The sequence below is a fragment of the Haliotis rufescens genome, unplaced genomic scaffold (genome assembly GCF_023055435.1).
Source record: "Haliotis rufescens isolate VD_foot unplaced genomic scaffold, xgHalRufe1.0.p SCAF_2, whole genome shotgun sequence".
Taxonomy (NCBI): domain Eukaryota; kingdom Metazoa; phylum Mollusca; class Gastropoda; order Lepetellida; family Haliotidae; genus Haliotis; species Haliotis rufescens.
Window position 1 is genome coordinate 79,697,859 of NW_025963890.1, and position 24,984 is coordinate 79,722,842.

Below are 24,984 nucleotides of genomic sequence, written 5' to 3' on the forward strand. Positions count from 1 at the left end.
GACCGCTAGTCGCTGTGCAGAGTTGCGTCCCTTGGGCACACCACAAACCTATGATTGTGGGTGCCAATCCCGGTTCGCCCCGTTTAGGTTTCTATGTTGTCAGCACAATACCCGTGCTAATGGGTTCCCCCAAAATGAGACCCGCATCACTTCGGGCTTTCCTCCAACATCAAATTGACACGCCGTGATATAACTGGAGTAATGATCAAAGCAGCGTTAATCATAACTCAGTCACTCTATGGCGCGGTCCACAGTTCCTCCTATCATAGTACAGCTTTTCCTATTGTACCTTAATCGATGGTAATGATTCCTTACACGTCTCTCCTTGGGCACTGTATTCCTATGTTCAACTCCCTAGAATGATGGGCATATCTTCTCACCAAGACACGGAACATGATCCACCTTTCCTCTCTACAACAGTGCAGCTAGGAGAGAACAGTACTTACTTTTCTATATAAGTATAATAGCAGGAATAATAGTAGTGGTAGTAGAGGTTATAGCAGAAGCAGTAGCAGTAGCAATAGTAACAGCAGAGTAGTAATAGTAGCAGCAGCAGCAGTAGCAGTAGCTTTAGTAGTAGTAGTAGTAGTAGTAGAAGCAGCAGCAGCAGCAGTTGTTTTAGTAGTAGTAGTAGTAGTAGTAGTAGAAGCAGCAGCAGCAGCAGTTGTTTTAGTAGTAGTAGTAGTAATAGTAGCAGCAGCAGCAGTAGCAGTAGCTTTAGTAGTAGTAGTAGTAGTAGAAGCAGCAGCAGCAGCAGCAGCAGCAGCAGTAGTAGTAGTAGTAGTAGCAGCAGCAGTAGCAGCAGCAGTAGCAGTTGTTTTAGTAGTAGTAGTAGTAGTAGTAGAAGCAGCAGCAGCAGCAGCAGCAGCAGCAGCAGCAGTAGTAGTAGCAGCAGCAGTAGCAGTTGTTTTAGTAGTAGTAGTAGTAGTAGTAGTAGTAGTAGCAGCAGCAGCAGTAGCAGTTGTTTTAGTAGTAGTAGTAGTAGTAGTAGTAGTAGTAGCAGCAGCAGCAGCAGCAGCAGCAGCAGCAGTAGTAGTGGTAGTAGTAGTAGTAGTAGCACTTTGTTTCGTTATACAGTGCATTCAACCACATTACAATGAAGTGATTTTCCGTTATTCTCGGCATACGAAGACGCAACATGTGGGTACAGTGTTGGCGTGGGGGTGTACTAGTTCATCAAACAAAAGTAGCAAGTGTCAGTTCTTGAAATTTTTCGAGGCGAGGCGAAGGTGTTTACTGTAAACATCCCTTAACATTCCTTAACCTTGCACACAGATGGGTACCAATAAAATTCGCCTCCGGCAATGAGCCGGCCGCGGGATTCGACCCAGGGAACTGTCCTACACTGGGCCGACACGCTACCCACTTGGCTGTCCCAACGCCGTTTGTTTGTTTGTTTGTTTGTTGCTTATCATCGATCCACGCAATTGAGATTTGATGACATGCATCGACCAAATCAGCGCCTCTTACGACAAGCTGAAGACCAATTCTAACCCTGATCTTCACGGGTCTGTCGTAGTAGTAGCAGCAGCATTAGTAGTATTAGCAATAGTATTAGTATTAGTAGTTGTAGTAGCAGCAGCAGTAGTAGTAGCTATAGTAGCAGCAGTAGTAATAGTAGTAGTGGTAGTAATAGTAGTAGTAATAGTAGTAGCAGCAGTAATAGTAGTAGTTGTTTAAGTAGTAGCAGTAATAGCAGTAGTTATTTGTTTGTTGTTTAACGTCGCCCCTAGTAATATTCCAGGTATATGACGGCTGTCTGTAAACAAATCGAGTCTGGAAAGACAATCCAGTGATTGACATAATGCGCATCGATCCACGTAATTGGGATACGATGACATGCATCAACCAAGACAGTGAGCCCGAAGACCCAATTCCGTTAGTCGGACAGCAACAGTAGAAGTAGGTGTAGTAGTAGTAGTAGTAGTAGTAGTAGTAGTAGTAGTAGTTATAGTAGTAGTTGTAGTATTAGTAGTAGTAGTAGTAGTAGTTGTAGTTGTAGTTGTAGTTGTACTTGTTGTTGTTGTAGTTGTAGTTATAGTAGTGGTAGTAGTAGTAGTGGTAGTGGTAGTAGTGGTAGTAGTGTAGTAGTAGTAGTAGTTGTAGTTGTGGTAGTGGTAGTAGTAGTAGTAGTTGTAGTTGTAGTTGTAGTTGTAGTTGTAGTAGTTGTAGTTGTGGTTGTGGTTGTGGTTGTAGTTGTAGTTGTAGTTGTAGTAGTTGTAGTTGGTAGTAGTAGTAGTAGTTGTAGTTGTAGTTGTAATTGTAGTTGTACTTGTTGTTGTTGTAGTTGTAGTTGTGGTTGTGGTTGTGGTTGTAGTTGTAGTTGTAGTTGTAGTAGTTGTAGTTGGTAGTAGTAGTAGTGCTAGTGGTAGTAGTGGTAGCAGCAGGTGTAGCAGTAGCAGTAGGAGCAGTAGCAGTTGTTACTCGCCACCTGGGGTATCTTGTTTCAGATTACTACAATGCAGCGGTCCCGTCAGTCCAAGGTATCTGCCATGCTGGTCGTTGGCTGTGTGTTGCTATTCAGTGCGGTCCTGGTCTACAAGCTGCGTGCAGCCTACACGAGGTATGTCCCCGGTAACAGTGTGTCGGTGAAGTCCACTCTTCACTCACTGAAGACTAAAACCCTAGTCACCCTAGAGGCAGAATGAGCTGGAATGCCGTCGGAATGAAAATTCTTTGTTTATTCCTGGATATTCGAAGTGCATTCTAAAAGTTGACTGCATTCTGAGTGCATTCCAAATATTCCGGCCCATAATTGTGGCCGGCCCGAATGTTTTGCTCATGCGAGTGAAGACGAGCAAGGACTAAGACTTAGGTATTAAAATAAGAACTGACATTAAAATACAATTCATGATATATAAATAATTACATACTACTACAATCAAACAGCACGATGACATCCTGATGGCAGTGATTGTCATACAGCACGTTCATATCCTGATGGCAGTGATTATCATACAGCACGTTGACATCCTGATGGCAGTGATTATCATACAGCACGTTCATATCCTGATGGCAGTGATTATCATACAGCACGTTGACATCCTGATGGCAGTGATTGTCATACAGCACGTTCATATCCTGGTAGCAGTGATTGTCATACAGCACGTTCATATCCTGGTAGCAGTGATTATCATAAGGCACATTCATATCCTGATAGCAGTGATTATCATACAGCACGTTCATATCCTGATGGTAGTGATTGTCATACAGCACGTTCATATCCTGGTAGCAGTGATTGTCATACAGCACGTTCATATCCTGATGGCAGTGATTATCATACAGCACGTTCATATCCTGATGGCAGTGATTATCATACAGCACGTTCATATCCTGATGGGAGTGATTGTCATACAGCACGTTAATATCCTGATGGTAGTGATTATCATAAGGCACGTTCATATCCTGGTAGCAGTGATTATCATACAGCACGTTCGTATCCTGGTAGCAGTGATTATCATACAGCACGTTCATATCCTGATAGCAGTGATTATCATACAGGACGTTTATATCCTGATGACAGTTATTATCATACATCACGTTAATATCCCTTCAGCAGTGATTATCATGTAGCACATTCATAACCTGATGGTAGTGATTGTCATACAGCACGTTCATATCCTGATGGTAGTGATTGTCATACATCACGTTCATATCCTGGTAGCAGTGATTGTCATACAGCACGTTCATATCCTGTTAGCAGTGATTATCATAAGGCACGTTCATATCCTGATAGCAGTGATTATCATACAGCACGTTTATATCCTGATGACAGTTATTATCATACATCACGTTAATATCCCTTCAGCAGTGATTATCATGTAGCACATTCATATCATGATGGGAGTGATTGTCATACAGCACGTTCATATCCTGATGGTAGTGATTGTCATACAGCACGTTCATATCCTGATAGCAGTGATTATCATACAGCACGTTCATATCCTGATAGCAGTGATTATCATACAGCACGTTTATATCCTGATGACAGTTATTATCATACATCACGTTAATATCCCTTCAGCAGTGATTATCATGTAGCACATTCATATCATGATGGCAGTGATTATTATACAGCACGTACATATCCTGATTGCAGTGATTATCATACAGCACGTTAATATTACTACAGCAGTGATTATCATGTAGCACATTCATATCATGATGGCAGTGATTATTATACAGCACGTACATATCCTGATTGCAGTGATTATCATACAGCACGTTAATATTACTACAGCAGTGATTATCATGTAGCACATTCATATCATGATGGCAGTGATTATTATACAGCACGTTCATATCATGATTTTTCCGGTTGCGCATGGCATCGAGGCGGACGTGAATTCAGCTGCTCTCAGCCCACGGATATGTTATCCATTGAATCCAGACTTTAACATTATTCCTCTGCCACAAAAAGGTACATCAGTTGATATTTGATATACATGTGATATAATGTGAAAGAAATTTGAGGATATTTCACGGTTTAACTTAATTAAAAACGAACAATGCCAGAGACTGTCAGAAACACACGTGCAAGCTCAACAATGGAGGAGGTCGTCCAAGCCTCAGAGAAAAGGTTAGCTGAATTGATATTGGCGACTAAAGCCGATCTCCAAACATCGATAGACACAATTAAATCTGAATTGTCTGATGTAAAAAAACGGTTTAATGCAACCGAACACGTTATGCTTGACCACACCGACGAAATTAGAGCACTCCGCGAGGAGATAGCTGCTACAAAAACAGCTTTTACAACACTCCAACGGCAGGCCATTCTCAAGAATATCCAGAAAAAACTAATCTCATATTCTACGGGATACCCGAAGAACCGGAGAAGAACACAGAACGAGTTTTGAGAAACTTTTTCATTAACAAACTCAACTTCAGCAACCAAAGAGTTAATGACATATTTTTCAAGATTGCCCATCGCCTCCGAAAATCCGAGTGTCAGTGTGAGAACAAACCCTCAGCTCCTCGCAGTATTGTTGCTTCCTTTCTGTACCTACCAGACAGGGAGGCTGTGTTCCAGGCAAGGAAGCTCCTCAAGGGGACGGGTATAAGCATCCAAACCGACCTTCCAGGCCTTATGAAGAAACAGAGAGCTATCCTCAGTAGACAGGCCAACATTGGCAACAACATTCGAGAGAGGGAAAATCTCTGGACAAGAGTCCGAGTCCTCGGGACAGAAGTTATACTGGAAACTAAAGACCCACATTCCCCATTTTCTGCTTGGAAAACCTACGAGTAGACAATCCGTGATCCAAACTTGCTAATTGATGACAAAAACACATTTTTTGACTAATTCTTTATATGTTTACAGCCCATACATATAAAATACTATTCCCTGGGCACCTATGTTCAAAGGTTGAAAAACTATCTAGCATCTGTCAGGCTTATTGCCAAGTTTATATAATTTAAATTTTGTGACAAAAATCACTAAACCATTGCTGGATCTGCTTTTTAGCATATCTTGTTGTGTTTAAGAATAACATGTAAAAAGGCTAGATAGATATTCAAATAAACCTTACAACTATGAGCAGCTTATTGGAAACAACCTTTGTGCACGTGCCCTGACTATACGCACGCACTTCACGCCGGCTTTTCTTATCTGCTACCACGTGGCCGAGGATAGGCCTTGTATCAGTGTTTCTTTCCCAATGTGTATTCCTACGGATTAATCACTGGTGGAGCTGATATTATTCATTATTAATTAAAGACGGATCAATAACTACTTTGAAGGATATTATTCCTATGTATGTTCGATTCACATGGACTTGGTACTACAAGATATCAGTGAGTATCCAATTGATGTTACATTAGTAAATCGAAATTTCAACTGGTGAAGTCACACAATTGCTATTATCCGTGGGCTGAAAACTACCAGATACCTATGAAATGTTTGTTTTTACTTTGTTTTATTTCTTTCATTTTGTTGCACTACTTCATTCAAATGTACATGAACCATGAAAAAAGTATAGTTATATTTTCCATCACTTTATTGCTACTACAAGGATTAATGGCCACCATTACGGTATATCATTATATCACTTTGCTGCAGTCTGCCATGTTTCATGAATCTATTAAAATCTGCAATGACTGAAAACATCAAGATAACATCAATGAACTGTAGGGGTATTCATGACAGGGTAAAAAGACAACAGACGTTGAATTTTCTTAAGCGTAAAAGGTCCACAATATACTGTTTGCAAGATGTACATTTTACTGAAGATATGAAACAGACAATATGCCAAGAATGGGGTAACAAACATTGCTTCTTTAGCTCATATAAAAGTAACGCTCGTGGTGTCGCCATACTCTTTTCAAATAATCTTGCGTTTAATCTTGACACTATCTTTTGTGATGATAAGGGCCATATGATTACAATTGAAATCACGATAGATAAATATAAACTTGGATTGATAAATTTGTATGGGCCAAATACTGATGATCCGAAGTTTTATGAAGAACTGAACCTGTTGACAAAATCTTTAAGCAGCGATCACATTGTAATTTGTGGCGATTGGAATGTAGTCCAAGATTTCTTTATGGATACATATAATTACAAGCAGATGAATAATAAAAATGCCCATGAGCGTATTGAGCAGTTCAAAGATGAACTCGACCTAATTGACCCTTGGCGATACAGTCACCATGCAGACAGAAGGTACACCTGGCGACAACCTACTCCGCTAAAACAGGCTCGGCTCGACTCGACTATTTCTTAGTTTCCCACAATATGTTATCATCTATAACTAATACATCTATTGAACCCAGTTTCAAGTCAGATCACTCCCCTGTATCGATAACATTCACTTTGTCAGATATGCAAAGGGGGAGAGAGTATTGGAAATTCAACAATTCGCTTTTGAGAGATCCAGATTATGTGAAAAAAATAAGAAATGTCATATCTGAAACTATACGACAATACAAAAATGATAATAGTGATTCTGCAAATGAATTTTCGATCGATGAACAACTTTTCTTTGAAACTCTTTTATTAATGATAAGAGGGGAAACCATAAAGTACTCTTCTTACAAGAAAAAAGAGAGAAATAAAAAAGAACAGGAACTATTGGAAACATTACAATGTAAAGAAATTAAATTGGACGAATGTGAAAAAGAAGATATGAAACAAACTTTATTGAACGAAATCAAGAAATTGCAACTAGAACTAGAAGATATTATAAGGGTAAAAACTCAAGGGCAAATGATAAGAGCAAAAGCAACCTGGATAGAAAAGGGTGAAAAACCAACCTCCTATTTTCTGAGTCTAGAGGCGGCGAAATTTTCTGAATAAATCATTCACTAAAATAGAAAATTCAAATGGGCGTTTGCTCGATAATCCTACTGATATTCAAAACGAAGTCAAACTTTTCTATAAAAAATTATACTGTAAACATGACGTCTCTGAAGTTAATCGTGGCCAGATTCTTAGTGAATATGACGTTCCAAAACTAGACGAAAGTACTTCCAACTGTCTCGAAGGCAAATTAACAGAAACTGAAGTACTTACTGCTCTAAAATATCTTAAGAATGAAAAGAGTCCTGGCCCTGACGGATTTACGGCGGAATTTATAAAATTCTTTTGGAAAGACATTGGAAAATTTCTTTTAGGATCACTTAACTGTGGTTGAAAAAGGCGAACTTTCTATTTCTAAAAAAATAGGACTTATTACCTGTATTCCTAAGGGAAATAAGCCAAAACAGTATTTAAAGAATTGGCGCCCAATTTCGTTACTATCTGTATTTTACAAAATAGCTTCTTTAGCAATATCACGTCGTATTAAATCGGTTCTCGACCTATTAATAAATGAAGACCAGAAAGGATTTATGTCGGGTAGATACATAGGAGATATTACAAGACAAATATATGACTTAATAGAATATACTGATACCTACCAAATTCCTGGCCTTCTTTTGTTGGTAGACTTTGAGAAAGCTTTCGATACGGTTGAATGGCCCTTCTATCATAAGGTTTTAACCTTTTTTTAACTTTGGACAATCTATACAAAAATGGGTAAAGGTATTTTATAGCGATATTAAATCTAGTGTTCTTGTAAATGGCTTTGGCTCATCTACCTTTCACATTTCTAGAGGTTGTCGTCAGGGGGACCCTTTATCCCCTTATCTGTTTATCCTTTGTGCGGAAATATTAGCAATTATGATAAGAAACAAGGCAAATATAAAAGGAATTAAGGTAGATAATATTGAATACCTATTGAATCAGTTTGCTGATGACACATCATGCGTCTTAGATGGTTCAGAACACAGCCTACAATCAGTGCTACAAGTACTAACATTTTTTGCAAGATTCTCCGGACTTAAAGTCAATGTTGATAAAACAAGAATTATTTGGTTGGGTTCCAAAAAACGCAGTAGAATGAAAATATGCCATAATTGGAAAAAAAAATTGGGATCAAGGTAACTTTGAACTCCTTGGGATAAAATTCGACGTAGACTTGGAAAACATGATAGATTCTAATTACAAAAAGAAGTTGAGACACTGTGAGACACAAATGCATATCTGGTCTGTGCGAAAATCTCTTATCATTCCAAAATTAAACGATCTTTTTGCTTCTATACCTAACCCCCCAGAAAGTGTAATTGAAAAATTTGAAAAAACATGCTTTAGATTTATATGGGGAAATAAACCAGATAAAATAAAAAGAACTCAACTCACCTGCGGTGTGAAAGATGGAGGATTAAACGCTCCTAAACTTAAGGAAATTATACAGTCTAAAAAAATCACAGTAATTAAACGATATTATAAACAGACATCTAAATGGGGCAAAGAATACAAAGCCAATTTACCCAAAAGAGGTTCTGCAGAAATATTTGAATATAATTGTTCGAATCTTAAAGATACTCTCAGTCTGTTAATTCGTAATACGTTTTACAGCGATCTTCTCTCAGCCTGGTGGGATTTTACATCCATTGTCAACACATCCAAGTTAGTTACTAATACTATAGCCTCAGAAATCATTTGGAACAATAAAAACATTCTATTGGATAATAAAGTAGTTCACTATCCAAATTGGAGCGAAAGGGATGTACACTATGTCAATGACCTTTTGTGCAAAAACGGAAACTTTCTATCATATGAACAGTTTAAAGACAAATACAATGTGAACACCAACTTTTTAAGATATAGAGGAATATTAAGCGCACTAAAACAGTATTGCTCAATACACTTTGTCGACTTTAAGGACATACAGACCTTTCAAAGCCATTCATACCTACATACCTGTCTGAACTACTGAATGGCAATAGCCAGTCATACTACGGAACCTTGATGAAAAAATTTAATGTCAATAACCAACATTGTGCAAAATGGAACCATATTTTAGAAAACGATCTTGAGTTAAGCGTGTGGCATACTTATAACCATATACCATTCCGATGCACAAAAGATACTGAACTACAATGGTTCCAGTATAAAGTATTACATCATATACTACCAACAAACAAAAGACTTTTTAAAATGCGACTGGTTGATTCGGAGACATGTAGTTTTTTTTCAAAGAGTATAGAATCTGTTTCCCATGTACTGGCAGACTGTAGCAAAGTGAAACCTATATGGCAAAAACTGGAAGAGTGGCTATCAGATGAGATTCAGGTAAAACTCAAATTAACAAGAAAAAACATTCTGCTTGGATCTGATCAGCGACACAACGATCCTATAAATGTAATTATCTTACTTTGCAAATTCGTAATTTTTAAATATAGATATTCAAAAAAGGTACCGAACTTCCAGTTTCTTAAAAAAGAGATTTACAAATATAACATGCTTACAAAATACACAGCTCTCATAAGTAATAGTATCGATAAATTCTACAAATTTTGGTCATCTTGTCATCTTTTGTTTCCCACATAATAATTCTGTCCTCAACTTTTGTTTACTGCCTATGTATTACATTGTATAGCCCATGTGTAAAAATGCAACAGAAATAAAGTTTAAAAAATAAACGATGGCAGTGATTATTATACAGAACGTTCATATCATGATGGCAGTGATTATTATATAGCACGTTCATATCTTGATGGCAGTGATTATCATATAGCATGTTCATATCCTGATAGCAGTGATTATTATACAGCACGTTCATATCATGATGGCAGTGATTATTATACAGAACGTTCATATCATGATAGAAGTGATTATTATATAGCACGTTCATATCTTGATGGCAGTGATTATTATACAGCACGTTCATATCATGATGGCAGTGATTATTATACAGCACGTTAATATCACTACAGCAGTGCTTATCATGTAGCACATTCATATCATGATGGCAGTGATTATTATACAGCACGTTCATATCATGATGGCAGTGATTATTATACAGCACGTTAATATCACTACAGCAGTGCTTATCATGTAGCACATTCATATCATGATGGCAGTGATTATTATACAGCACGTTCATATCATGATGGCAGTGATTATTATACAGAACGTTCATATCCTGATGACAGTGATCATTCTACAGCACGTTCATATCATGATGGCAGTGATTATTATACAGAACGTTCATATCATGATAGTAGTGATTATTATATAGCACGTTCATATCATGATGGCAGTGATTATTATACAGAGTGAGTGAGTGAGTATTGTTTTACGCCGCTTTTAGCAATATTCCAGCAATATCACGGCGGGGGACACCAGAAATGGGCTTCACACATTGTACCCATGTCGGGAATCGAACCCGGGTCATCGGCGTGACGAGCGAACGCTTTAACCACTAGGCTACCCGACCGCCCCTTATTATACAGAACGTTCATATCATGATAGTAGTGATTATCATATAGCACGTTCATATCTTGATGGCAGTGATTATTATACAGCACGTTAATATCACTACAGCAGTGATTATCATGTAGCACATTCATATCATGATGGCAGTGATTATTATACAGCACGTTCATATCATGATGGCAGTGATTATTATACAGCACATTAATATCACTACAGCAGTGATTATTATACAGCACGTTCATATCATGATGGCAGTGATTATTATACAGAACGTTCATATCCTGATGACAGTGATCATTCTACAGCACGTTCATATCATGATAGTAGTGATTATTATATAGCACGTTCATATCATGATGGCAGTGATTATTATACAGAGTGAGTGAGTGAGTATTGTTTTACGCCGCTTTTAGCAATATTCCAGCAGTATCACGGCGGGGGACACAAGAAATGGGCTTCACACATTGTACCCATGTCGGGAATCGAACCCGGGTCATCGGCGTGACGAGCGAACGCTTTAACCACTAGGATACCCGACCGCCTCTTATTATACAGAACGTTCATATCATGATAGTAGTGATTATCATATAGCACGTTCATATCTTGATGGCAGTGATTATTATACAGCACGTTAATATCACTACAGCAGTGATTATCATGTAGCACATTCATATCATGATGGCAGTGATTATTATACAGCACGTTCATATCATGATGGCAGTGATTATTATACAGCACATTAATATCACTACAGCAGTGCTTATCATGTAGCACATTCATATCATGATGGCAGTTATTATTATACAGCACATTCATATCATGATGGCAGTGATTATTATACAGCACGTTAATATCACTACAGCAGTGATTATCATTCAGCACCATCTTATCCTGATGACAGTGATCATTCTACAGCACGTTCATATCATGATGGCAGTGATTATTATACAGCACGTTCATATCATGATGGCAGTGATTATTATACAGCACGTTCATATCCTGATGGCAGTGATTTTCATACAGCACGTTCATATCCTGATGAAAGTTATTATCATACAGCACGTTCATATCTTGATAGCATTGATTATCGTACAGCACGTTAATATCCTGATAGCAGTGATTATCATACATCACGTTCATATCCCGATGGCAGTGATTATCTTACAGCACATTCATATCCTGATGGCAGTGATTATCATACATCACGTTCATATCCCAAAGGCAGTGATTATCTTACAGCACATTCATATCCTGATGGCAGTGATTATCATACAGCACGTTGATATCATGATGGCAGTGATTATCATACAGCACCATCTTATCCTCATGACAGTGATTATCATACAGAACGTGCATATCCTGATGACAGTGATTATTATACAGCACGTTCATATCCTGATGGCAGTGATTATCATACAGCACGTTCATATCCTGATGGCAGTGATTATCATACAGCACCATCTTATCCTGATGACAGTGGTTATCATACAGAACGTGCATTTCCTGATGGCAGTAATTATTATACAGCACGTTCATATCCTGATGGTAGTGATTATCATACAGCACCATCTTATCCTGATGACAGTGGTTATCATACAGAACGTGCATTTCCTGATGGCAGTGATTATTATACAGCACGTTCATATCCTGATGGTAGTGATTATTATACAGCACGTTCATATCCTGATGGCAGTGATTATCATACAGCACGTTCATATCCTGATAGCAGTGATTATCATACAGCACGTTCATATCCTGATGGCAGTGATTATTATACAGCACGTTCATATCCTGATGGCAGTGATTATCATACAGCACGTTGACATCCTGATGGTAGTGATTATCATACAGCACGTTCATATCCTGATGGCAGTGATTATCATACAGCACGTTCATATCCTGATGGTAGTGATTATCATACACCACGTTCTACATGTGTAGCATGCAATATATACTGTCCAAACTTGTCCCATTCATATTTCTATGTATATTACAGGCTGAATCTCGCACTGTCAACTTTCTCCAAGACACATGTTTCATGGCATGACGAAGCAGACGGCCTTCCATACATGTCCCAGATGACCGAGTCTAAACTGTTGAAGGAGCCTCTGACCTATGACCTCAACCGACTCCCATCTGAGGTCCAGTCACGTGTTGTCCACACTTCCAGCAAGACAGTCTACAACCTTGGGGAGACGGTGAAAGTTAAGATCTTGCTGTACGACGCTTTCAAGAGACCCCTGCACCGTGGAGGCGACATCCTGACAGTCTCCATGGATGGTCAGAACGGCGCATCTTCAGCCGGACGTATCATTGACCACCAAAACGGAAGCTATACCGGCATCCTCCGTGCCATGTGGACCGGAAGTTGCAGCATCGTGGCGAACATCCTCTGTACAAGGGAATCATTTGCTATGACGTATCAACTGATAAATGGTTTTCGGACGTCAATGAATTTGACGTGTGTTTTCGAGCTTGAGGCGTTAAGGGAAACAACTCTCGCCTATCCGTCCCCTGCTCCTTTTCCGGGTCAAAGACTGTGTAACCTGACTGCCGAGAACTACGGGATGCCCTGGTACTGCGTGAAGCCGACCACACCCGGGTTGCTGTGCTCGGACTGGACAAAGGTTTCAACAATATCGTATGAAACGTTTCCGAGTTTTAGAGATAAAGTCCTGGATCAAGTCTTTCTTTTGTGAGTTGGAAACATTATAGAAATATATAGTAACGCTAAGAATCTATGGATGAACAACTTCTTTATCACAATTAATAGCGACGTTTCGGTTTTGGTTCTAACACCGTTATCAAGCAAGTGATATACATATGTTGTTGTTGTTGTTGTTGTTGCATTAAGTGTTTAAGAGGTCGCCTTCTGCCTAAGCAATTTCGGCTGACCTGTCCCTCTTTGGGACTCATGTGTGTGAGTAGGGTATACATATCTATTGTGAGTTTGGTATTCAAATAATTTCTGTTTTTGTATTGATATGATTTCTATTTTCGTATATTGATATAATGTCCTTTTTATCACTGCCTGCTCTGTTTATATACGTTCAAGTAGATGTCCATCTCTCAGAAATAGACTTAGTTTGGCCTTCGCTATTGCATCTCTTGGCTTTAGGAGATCTATGACAGATAGCAGATCTAACTGCAATTCTTGTTTTAACTGACTCCGGTCTGGGGCGTGGTCTTGACATTCCAGTAACACGTGAGCAATGGATTCAGCCTGATTGCAAGATGAACAAACCTTGTCATAGTGCTTTTTGTGACCGAGTCTGAGCCGTGGGATGACAATTTCAATTTTTCTTTCATTTGAGTATGAGTTTGGCTTTTGTTGGATCTTGGGTTGAATTTTGTATAGCCATCTACTGATCATACTTGCGTACCATCCGGCTTGCCATCTTTGGGCTATGGAGGCTTTGATTTTGCTTTTTATCTCTAGGTAACTAAAGGGAATAAGCTGTATCTCCGCTTTGTCTAGAGCTAGCTTCGCCAGTGAGTCTGCTTTTTCATCTCCTTGAATATCTATGTGAGAGGTGATCAAACACAGCTCCACCTGTTGGCCTGATAGTTTTGTATATTGGTATAAAATATTGTTGGCTGTGTTTGACCTGGAGTTTGAGTTTCTGCCACTGATGGCTTGCAGTGCACTTAGCGAGTCTGATAGGACGACTGCCTTTGCTTCCGGAAGTTCCAGTATGAGTTTGAGTGCATGATGAATTGCCTCCAATTCAGCCGTGAATACTGACTGACCATCAGGCAGGCGGACCGAATGTGCTTTGGGTTTGGAACTGTGGATATGGATCCTTTAACCAGCACTGTTGTTGAAATGATTCTTGGATCCATCAGTGTATATATGGGCCCAGCTGTCCGAGGTAGTTTGAATTTTAGTGATAGCTACTGATCGTAGTAGGGTTGTGTTTTCCTTTTTAGTGACTTCTGATGTTAAAGCAGTGTCAACTTTGGGAGTTTTTAAAAATCCAGGAAGGGTGTTACCCTTTGTAGTGACTTTCTGGAGGCTGAATGTCGTCACAATTGTGACTTCGGATGTGTTCACGTACTAATATCCTAGATGGCTTTAGTGAGGGATTTTTCCGAGCTACGAGTATTGGTGCTGAGTGAAAGGCCTCACAACAATAGTCTTTTTTTTATGTGATAAGTGATTTGTTGAGGTCCAGTTGGGTGTCCCTCGATGTGCCCCAAGAGGTGCCTGAAATTGCCCGTAATACCTTCAGGCCTTTTGCCATCTGTTTTCCACATATTCTATATGTTTGCGCTAAATGAGGTGTTGATCAAGGATCACCCCAAGAAATATTGCAGAATTTTCGAATTTGAATGGTTTGCTTTTGATGGAGACACGGGGTCTCACAGCATCTTTCCCCCTGCATTTGAATAGAACTCCAACAGTTTTTTTCACTTGAAAGGGTAAATCCCCATTTATTGCACCATTGATCTACTCCATCCAGGGCTGACTGGAGTTTTTTTCTGATTTGTGACATATCTCTGTGCTTTACCCATATTGCTCAGTCATCATCGAATTTAGAAGTTTTGGTTAAACAGGGTTGGGCTTATAATGCTGCCTTGTGGCGTGTCATTGTCCAGTGACATAGGATCAGATTGATTCTTCCCTATTTTAACTGATAGCGACCTGTCTTGCAGGAAGCTGTCTATGAAGTTTGCCATGTTCCCTTCTATTCCTTCTACTCCGAGTCTGTCATGCCATACCATGTTGAAGGCTTTGCTGAAGCCCAGAAATACTGCGGCGAGGTATTGTCTGTTTATTTGAGCCTTTTTTATTTCATTTTCCAGTCTTAGAATATGATCTAGACACGAATGTCCCTTCCTGAAGCTGCTATGATCAGGTTTGATGTGGTTGCCACTTTGAAGGTGATGCATGAGCCTTTTCGTAACCATGGCTTCCATAAGTAAAGATAAGAATTTATGGAGGAACAATTTCTTTATTACAGTTTAAGAGCGACGTTTCGGTGTAGGTTCTAACATCGTCATCAAGCAAGTTGAATTTCATGGGTGACCCAGTGGTATATGTTAGATATCCGTAATTCATTGCCATTTTCCAGTTTTAGGGAGATTACTTGGGTTTCAAGGTTCCCTACGTTTGATTCGATATTTTGTTAGGTACAGCTGTCGTGGACAAGGGTGATTAGTCCTCCACCCTTGTTGCCAGGCATACATCTTTTTCTGTCTTTTCTATATTGGGTGTACCGAGGTAGTGTGAATTTGGCTTTTTCGTTGAGTTTAGTCTCCTGTATTAGAATGACATGCGTCTTTATCACCTGTTATTTAACGAGTGCATTCAGTTGTGGCTCTTAAGGACATTTGTGTTCCACTGTAATTAAAGCAAGTACCCTATTTAGGAACTTTCTTTGTTCCTTTGTATTTCAGTATTTTGGAAGCCAGTTTGAGGATGCAGGTGACTTTGGCTTTGACACTCATTTTCTGCTTGTAATTTGGATCAATGTCGTGGCAGTGAACTTTTTTTGTGTTCTGAGCCATTTGTTTACCATGAGCTGGTGTTTTCTTTGCCTGACTGAACGCCGACAGGATTGTAGGTTGAATGACATTCTTTTAGGCTTGACACGACAATTTGGTAAAGCTGGTCGTCATTACTCTTTTTGTCCAGATTTTTGTCCAGCGCATCTGACATTGCTGAGCCACTTTGGGGTATCCCATTTCAGTTTGATCCCGTTTATGCTTTTGTGCATGTCAATTGACTCTGTAAGGTTGTCCCCGACAACAACATACCCTCTTTCACACTTATTTATTCTAATTATATTTTTGTGCTTCAGCTCATCGGCAATATCTTGAGCTGTTAGGATCTTATTAAGATCTTGGGAGAAGTCTGCGCTAAAGACAATTTTTTTCCCATTTGGTTTGTAGTCTCCTGTTCTGTTTGTCTTCGACTCTGATGAAACCATTCTTTGTCTTTTCTGTACTATTTTAGCCTTGGATGGGCTAGATTTAGGCTGTTTGCGTTTAAGTGAGTGAGTCAGTGAGTATGGTTTTACGCTGCTTTTAGCAATATTCCAGCAATATCACGGCGGGGGACACCAGAAATGGGCTTCACACATTGTACTTGCGTTGAAGCATGCCTTGAGCCCGTAGGGCACTATAATCGATATTTTCTTTGTTTCTAGTTCTATAAGTCATGTTGGCTGGTTTTTGGGGCCCTTTTTTCTGTTGACCAGAGTAAAGGGATTCTCTTCAACTGGGTTGGGCTGACCCTTTAGAGAACTGGGCTGGTTCTCTTGAGAGTTGGGTGGACTCTTAACAATTTCTGGACATAAGTCTGCCATCTCCATTTCCAAGTTCATATTTGTCAGTCCCAGAGGCCTGGGTGATTGACGATGTTGCAGTTTAAGCTTGGTAGGCGCGGAGGGTTGTTTAAAGTACGAGACCTGTGAAGAAGCTTGTTATGTACACACAAGATTAGTAACGATAACCGGTGAAGTCAGTGACATAAACAAAGAATGAAGCCAGTAATATAAACAACTGGATTATGTCTGATTGGGGTCTTTGATGAGTTTATGGTACGCCGGGGATATGCGATAGCCTTGGTCACGGTTGATTGACGGTTGGAGTCTTTTGATGTTTCTGGCTTCTTGTAGTTTCCTGATCTTGAAGTCTTTTAGGTTGGTGGCGAGGGTTGTGACTCTCTCCCACTGAATGCTGTGGTTTGGGTTGTCACGGATGTGGTCTGATAGAGCTGATTTAGAGTCATCTTTGACGTACATTAATTCGGGTTTTGGAGGGCCTATATGTTTCACCTCAAGCAGCTAAAGAAGGAGCCCACCGACAGCCTACAGAAGGAGCACAAGACGTTACTCAACCAACTTCGGGACAGCAATGAAATCGGCCCCACCCTCCACTAAAAACTCATCACCCCTCACCCTAAGCCACCTATGCCCGGGCAAACATAAAAATTCACAAAGACCCCGTCAAAGCCCGTCTCCTAGTCTGCTCCAGAGACACTGTTGGAGGAATAGTGAATGTATTGATCTGTGTGGGTAGGTTTCCGATAAACAGTGGTCTGGAGTTTATCGTTATTACCTTTCTGCACAAGTGCATTAAGGAAGGGGAGCTGCCGATTGGTTTCATCCTCCACTTGCTTGATAACGGTGTTAGAACCTACACCGAAACGTCGCTCTTAATTGAAATAAAGAAGTTGGTCACCCATAAATTATTAGCCTTACATAACATACTACTCCAACTTCTAAATGCCTACCAAGGAAGATATAGAAATATATAGAAACTATGTGAAGTGCATCCTGCACACCCCATTACGCTATATATACCCTACTCATTTTGAGGTATAATAAGCATAGCAGGATCAGTCGGGGTACATAGGATTTTATGTGTCCCAAACGAGGGACGCATAAACCCTGTGTATCCCGCGTGATCCTGCTACAACGAATTTATCTTACCGACATGTTTAAATATGACATTGTAAATTATTTAAACAAATTCAAAATTGATAGAAAACAGTTGTTCGATTGAGCTGAGTTTAACTTGTGCTATGTCACATGACTTTCATTGACTCGGCTTTTCCATGGAAGTGAAGCGGGGTATAAGGGATTTGTTCTGCCTCTCGGAAATCCACGTGAAGCCCGACTTGCTCGTGGCGGGGTATAAGAGATTTATTGTCCCGCTGAGAAATTTATTTCCCTCCAAAACGGGATACATAGTATTTTATCAAGATCATGTGGACCAATCAGATCTCATCATTCTGACATGGATGTATACATATGATAACGCGATGTATTCGGTGTTAAGTGGTTGACTAGTACAGTTGTATGCAAATAAGATTGCCGATTTACGACGCTAGCAACCCTTTAACCACGTGGTGCATTATGCGCCGAGATGACCCGTACAATACGTACAACTTTATGGAGAACAATTTCTGGTTTACGGTTACAATGTATATGCTAACAATTATATCACTCTGGGGCGATAAGATTGACCAAGGTGATAATGGTGTAGGAATAAATATAGGAACGTTGCTCAATGGTGCAGAAAATTTCGAGTCGTCATCCATAAAGCTGTACGTTTCTTACTTGTCGTTGTCATTGCATTAATGGTGGTCACTCATAGGCCATCAGGTATTTCATCAATACATACTAAACTCGAGCACATGAAATCCATTTGTGCAGCAAACTAACTTCTTTCTAAGGGCGTGTTCAAAACCTTTCCTGTCCTTTCCTTCACCTTGAAACGTCCTTGAAATCGTGATCCATAACAGAATTATGTATTCCTGACCTACAAACAACTAAATGTCAATTAACCCTTCACATCCTAACTATGAAATAATCTGTCAAGACGAATTCTTCACCCGTTTTGTTTATTTCAGAGGAAAAGCCAAACGCAAATTTATATCTACTGCGCAGCTCACTGTAAGACCAGGTATGTTTCGGAGAGAGAGATCGAGAGAGAGAGAGAGAGAGAGAGAGAGAGAGAGAGAGAGAGAGAGAGAGAGAGAGAGAGTGCAACTTTTCCTGGACAGTAACAATTGCCTACAGAAATTGCTTTACCTTGCCTTTCCCGACAATCGATCGGTCTGTCTAGAGTAACTGTCCTTTATCATTATCAAAGGGAAGCTACTTACCCTAGTTTACGCGCGAGACGTCACGGCCACAGTCAGACGTTGTTGACAGTCGGTCTGTCCTGTCATAACGTTACGAAGTGCAATCAGATGTACACACAGCGACAAAACCAAACAAGGTAACACATCGGACATATTTCGGCCAAATACAAATGTGGAAGTCGCAGAGGCCTAGATGTAGTAACTAATCTATAATGCCCTCGCAAAATTGGTTCGCAATTTACCTTTCCAATGTTGCCAAAACTTGTCAAATGCCTTAGCTACGGCACAGCTAGACACTGGTTTTCAGCATATTAGATTACTCTTTTGATAATGATAGCAATTATCCCAGTAGTTTCTCAACATTCCCGATGGTTAAGTCTGACCTGATTGCCGAATAACATTCGTGACGCCACGTTTATTTATTAACACAGAAAGTAGTCCCTACTTGACCTTTGATATTTGCACCTCTATAAGCATATCACCCCACAGGATATCGTTTTTATCCGGCGTCTTCATCCCGCCGAGAAACCTACCAATTATATGATAAATGTATAAAATGCAAGGAAAGATGTAACATATTAAAAAATGTATGAGCCCTGTTTAGATTGACATACAATGTATGCGTGATCGGGGGCAAGGTATTGTTTGCTTATCACAACTTTCATGACAATTTATATTGTATTCTTGTATCAATATCAAAGAAAGTTTTCATCTTTGTCTGATTTCATCTTTGTCGGAAAGTCATCCTCGGATTCCTGTGTAGTACCTATCTGATCTTATCGCAGGTTCACTCAATGTTTATTTGTGCTGATCGCCGCCCTCAGCAATATTCTAGCTATTAGGCGGCGACCTGTAAAAAATTGAGCAGGGACGAGGCAATCAAGTGACTGACAGCATGAGCATCGCTCAGCGAGCCTGATCACCCTATTTCGTTAGTCTCCTCTTACTAACCATCTGTATATTTCAGTAGAGCACCCTGCCACTCACCATCAATGTATTTCAGTAGAGCACCCTCTCACCCACCATCTGTATATTTCAGTAGAGCACCCTCTCACCCACCATCTGTATATTTCAGTAGAGCACCCTCTCAACCACCATCCATGTATTTCAGTAGAGCACCCTCTCACCCACCATCTGTATATTTCAGTAAAGCACCCTCTCACCCACCATCCATTTATTTCAGTAGAGCACCCTCTCACCCACCATCTGTATATTTCAGTAGAGCACCCTCTCAACCACCATCTGTATATTTCAGTAGAGCACCCTCTCAACCACCATCTGTATATTTCAGAAGAGCACCCTCTCAACCACCATCTATGTATTTCAGTAGAGCACCCTCTCACCCACCATCCATGTATTTCAGTAGAGCACCCTCTCACCCACCATCTGTATATTTCAGTAGAGCACCCTCTCAACCACCATCTGTATATTTCAGTAGAGCACCCTCTCAACCAACATCCATGTATTTCAGTAGAGCACCCTCTCACCCACCATCCATGTATTTCAGTAGAGCACCCTCTCACCCACCATCTGTATATTTCAGTAGAGCACCCTCTCAACCACCATCTGTATATTTCAGTAGAGCACCCTCTCAACCACCATCCATGTATTTCAGTAGAGCACCCTCTCACCCACCATCCATGTATTTCAGTAGAGCACCCTCTCACCCACCATCTGTATATTTCAGTAGAGCACCCTCTCACCCACCATCCATGTATTTCAGTAGAGCACCCTCTCACCCACCATCTGTATATTTCAGTAGAGCACCCTCTCAACCACCATCTGTATATTTCAGTAGAGCACCCTCTCAACCACCATCCATGTATTTCAGTAGAGCACCCTCTCACCCACCATCCATGTATTTCAGTAGAGCACCCTTTCAACCACCATCCATTTATTTCAGTAGAGCACCCTCTCAACCACGATCCATGTATTTCAGTAGAGCACCCTCTTACTCACCATCTGTATATTTCAGTAGAGCCCCTTCTTACCCACCATCAATGTATTTCAGTAGAGCACCCTCTCACCCACCATCCATGTATTTCAGTAGAGCACCCTCTCACCCACCATCCATGTATTTCAGTAGAGCACCCTCTCACCCACCATCTGTATATTTCAGAAGAGCACCCTCTCACCCACCATCTGTATATTTCAGTAGAGCACCCTCTTACCCACCATCCATGTATTTCAGTAGAGCACCCTCTCAACCACCATCTGTATATTTCAGAAGAGCACCCTCTCACCCACCATCTGTATATTTCAGTAGAGCACCCTCTTACCCACCATCCATGTATTTCAGTAGAGAACCCTCTCACCCACCATCCATGTATTTCAGTAGAGCACCCTCTCACCCACCATCTGTATATTTCAGTAGAGCACCCTCTTACCCACCATCCATGTATTTCAGTAGAGCACCCTCTCAACCACCATCTGTATATTTCAGTAGAGCACCCTCTCACCCACCATCTGTATATTTCAGTAGAGCACCCTCTCACCCACCATCCATGTATTTCAGTAGAGCACCCTCTCACCCACCATCTGTATATTTCAGAAGAGCACCCTCTCACCCACCATCTGTATATTTCAGTAGAGCACCCTCTTACCCACCATCCATGTATTTCAGTAGAGCACCCTCTCAACCACCATCTGTATATTTCAGAAGAGCACCCTCTCACCCACCATCTGTATATTTCAGTAGAGCACCCTCTTACCCACCATCCATGTATTTCAGTAGAGAACCCTCTCACCCACCATCCATGTATTTCAGTAGAGCACCCTCTCACCCACCATCTGTATATTTCAGTAGAGCACCCTCTTACCCACCATCCATGTATTTCAGTAGAGCACCCTCTCAACCACCATCTGTATATTTCAGTAGAGCACCCTCTCACCCACCATCTGTATATTTCAGTAGAGCACCCTCTCAACCATCATCTGTATATTTCAGTAGAGCGCCCTCTCACCCACCATCTGTACATTTCAGTAGAGCACCCTCTCAACCACCATCTGTATATTTCAGTAGAGCGCCCTCTCACCCACCATCTGTATATTTCAGTAGAGCACCCTCTCAACCACCATCTGTATATTTCAGTAGAGCACCCTCTCACCCACCATCCATGTATTTCAGTAGAGCACCCTCTCAACCACCATCTGTATATTTCAGTAGAGCGCCCTCTCAACCACCATCCATGTATTTCAGTAGAGCACCCTCTCACCCACCATCCATGTATTTCAGAAAAGCGCCCTGCCACTCACAATCTGTATATTTCAGTAGAGCACCCTCTCACCCACCATCCATGTATATCAGAAAAGCGCCCTGCCACTCACCATCTGTATATTTCAGTAGAGCACCCTCTCACCCACCATCCATGTATTTCAGAAAAGCGCCCTGCCACTCACCATCTGTATATTTCAGTAGAGCACCCTCTCACCCACCATCCATGTATATCAGAAAAGCGCCCTGCCACTCACCATCTGTATATTTCAGTAGAGCACCCTCTCACCCACCATCCATGTATTTCAGAAAAGCGCCCTGCCACTCACCATCTGTATATTTCAGTAGAGCATCCTCTCAACCACCATCTGTATATTTCAGTAGAGCACCCTCTCAACCACCATCCATGTATTTCAGAAGAGCGCCCTGCCACTCACCATCAATGTATTTCAGTAGAACGCCCTCTCACCCACCATCCATGTATTTCAGGAGAGAGCCCTCTTACCCACCATCCATGTATTTCAGTAGAACGCCCATTCACCCACCATCCGTGTATTACAGTAGAACGCCCTCTTACCCACCATCCATGTATTTCAGTAGAACGCCCTCTCACCAACCATCCATGTATTTCAGTAGAACGCCCTCTTACCCACCATCCGTGTATTACAGTAGAACGCCCTCTTACCCACCATCCATGTATTTCAGTAGAACGCCCTCTCACCCACCATCCATGTATTTCAGTAGAGCACCCTCTCACCCACCATCCGTGTATTACAGTAGAACGCCCTCTTACCCACCATCCATGTATTTCAGTAGAACGCCCTCTTACCCACCATCCGTGTATTACAGTAGAACGCCCTCTTACCCACCATCCATGTATTACAGTAGAACGCCCTCTCACCCATAATCCATGTATTTCAGTAGAGCGCCCTCTTACCCACCATCCGTGTATTACAGTAGAACGCCCTCTTACCCACCATCCATGTATTTCAGTAGAGCGCCCTCTTACCCACCATCCGTGTATTACAGTAGGACGCCCTCTTACCCACCATCCATGTATTACAGTAGAACGCCCATTCACCCACCATCCATGTATTTCAGTAGAACGCCCTCTTACCCACCATCCATGTATTACAGTAGAACGCCCTCTTACCCACCATCCATGTATTTCGGTAGAACGCCCTCTCACCCACCATCCATGTATTTCAGTAGAACGCCCATTCACCCACCATCCATGTATTTCAGTGGAACGCCCTCTTACCCACCATCCATGTATTTCAGTAGAGGGAGCCTCGACTGTACGGGCTGCCACGTTGTGCGGTAGGCGAGACTTCCTGCACTCCTGGTCTGCCTCTTCTCCTATCGGGTTCTTCCACAAGCAACAGTGGCACCACGTGCTCTGTACGTACCCTACAGGCGACACTGCTCTCAGACACTGTCTCAGAAACCGACGACTGGTGATGTTTGGAGACTCAACTGTCAGGCAGATGTTCTCGTACATTCACATGAGATTGAACATGACATTCGTGACCTTGGACTGGGTGGGTAAAAAATGGCATCGATACACAGAGGCTGAAAGGAAAGACAGCAACTTCAGCATGTCCTGGAGCCCCCATGGGCTTCCTCTGTATTTCTTTGAGTCTGGGCGTGGCGTGGCGAGACCCGTCCATATCACTATTGACGAAGTACCGGCTGGGTCACGTGACATCCTCCTCATCCACCTCTACGCCCACTTCCAGTACCACCACCCCAGTGTGCTCCGCAACAACCTCCGCCATGTTGCACAGTCTGTCAAACGGCTGCTTCAGAGGGCCCCAGATGTAGTGGTAGCCATTAAAGGGCCGCATTCGTTTGGTCCCAAGAACCGGTTTATTGGCGGGTACTGGGGTCCAACTTACGCGGATATAGTCAAGGAGGAGTTCCGCAGTCTGTATGACAAGGTCGCTTACCTCGACTACTGGGACATGAGTGTCGCCCTGCATCTTGAGGATGTCCACCCTGATGCTGATGGCGTGGAACAAATAACTAAACTGTTTCTCGGATATGCCTGTACTGACTTGTAACTGACAAGCCTTTAATGTGTCCTGTACAGATACATCCGTTCATGTGTGGAACTCTACAGTGATGCGGGGGACCAAGTCGCTGAAGGCCTTTAATGTGTCTTGTTGTACAGATACATCCGTTATTGTGTGGATCTCTACAGTGATGCGGGGGACCCAGTCGCTAAAGGCCTTTAATGTGTCTTGTTGTACAGATACATCCGTTATTGTGTGGATCTCTACAGTGATGCGGGGGACCCAGTCGCTGAAGGCCTTTAATGTGTCTTGTTGTACAGATACATCCGTTATTGTGTGGATCTCTACAGTGATGCGGGGGACCCAGTCGCTGAAGGCCTTTAATGTGTCTTGT

At 41.3% G+C, this 24,984-nt stretch overlaps 1 protein-coding gene across 1 annotated transcript; it reads left to right on the forward strand.

The window, feature by feature from the left end:
* Positions 1-4,508: 4,508 nt before the first annotated feature.
* On the forward strand, positions 4,509-24,638 carry LOC124127094 (NXPE family member 3-like). Its single transcript, XM_046490546.1, has 4 exons — positions 4,509-4,579; positions 4,891-5,247; positions 12,762-13,460; positions 23,900-24,638. Exons 1-4 carry the CDS (start codon positions 4,509-4,511, stop codon positions 24,636-24,638), a joined length of 1,866 nt encoding a protein of 621 aa, XP_046346502.1.
* Positions 24,639-24,984: the final 346 nt, after the last annotated feature.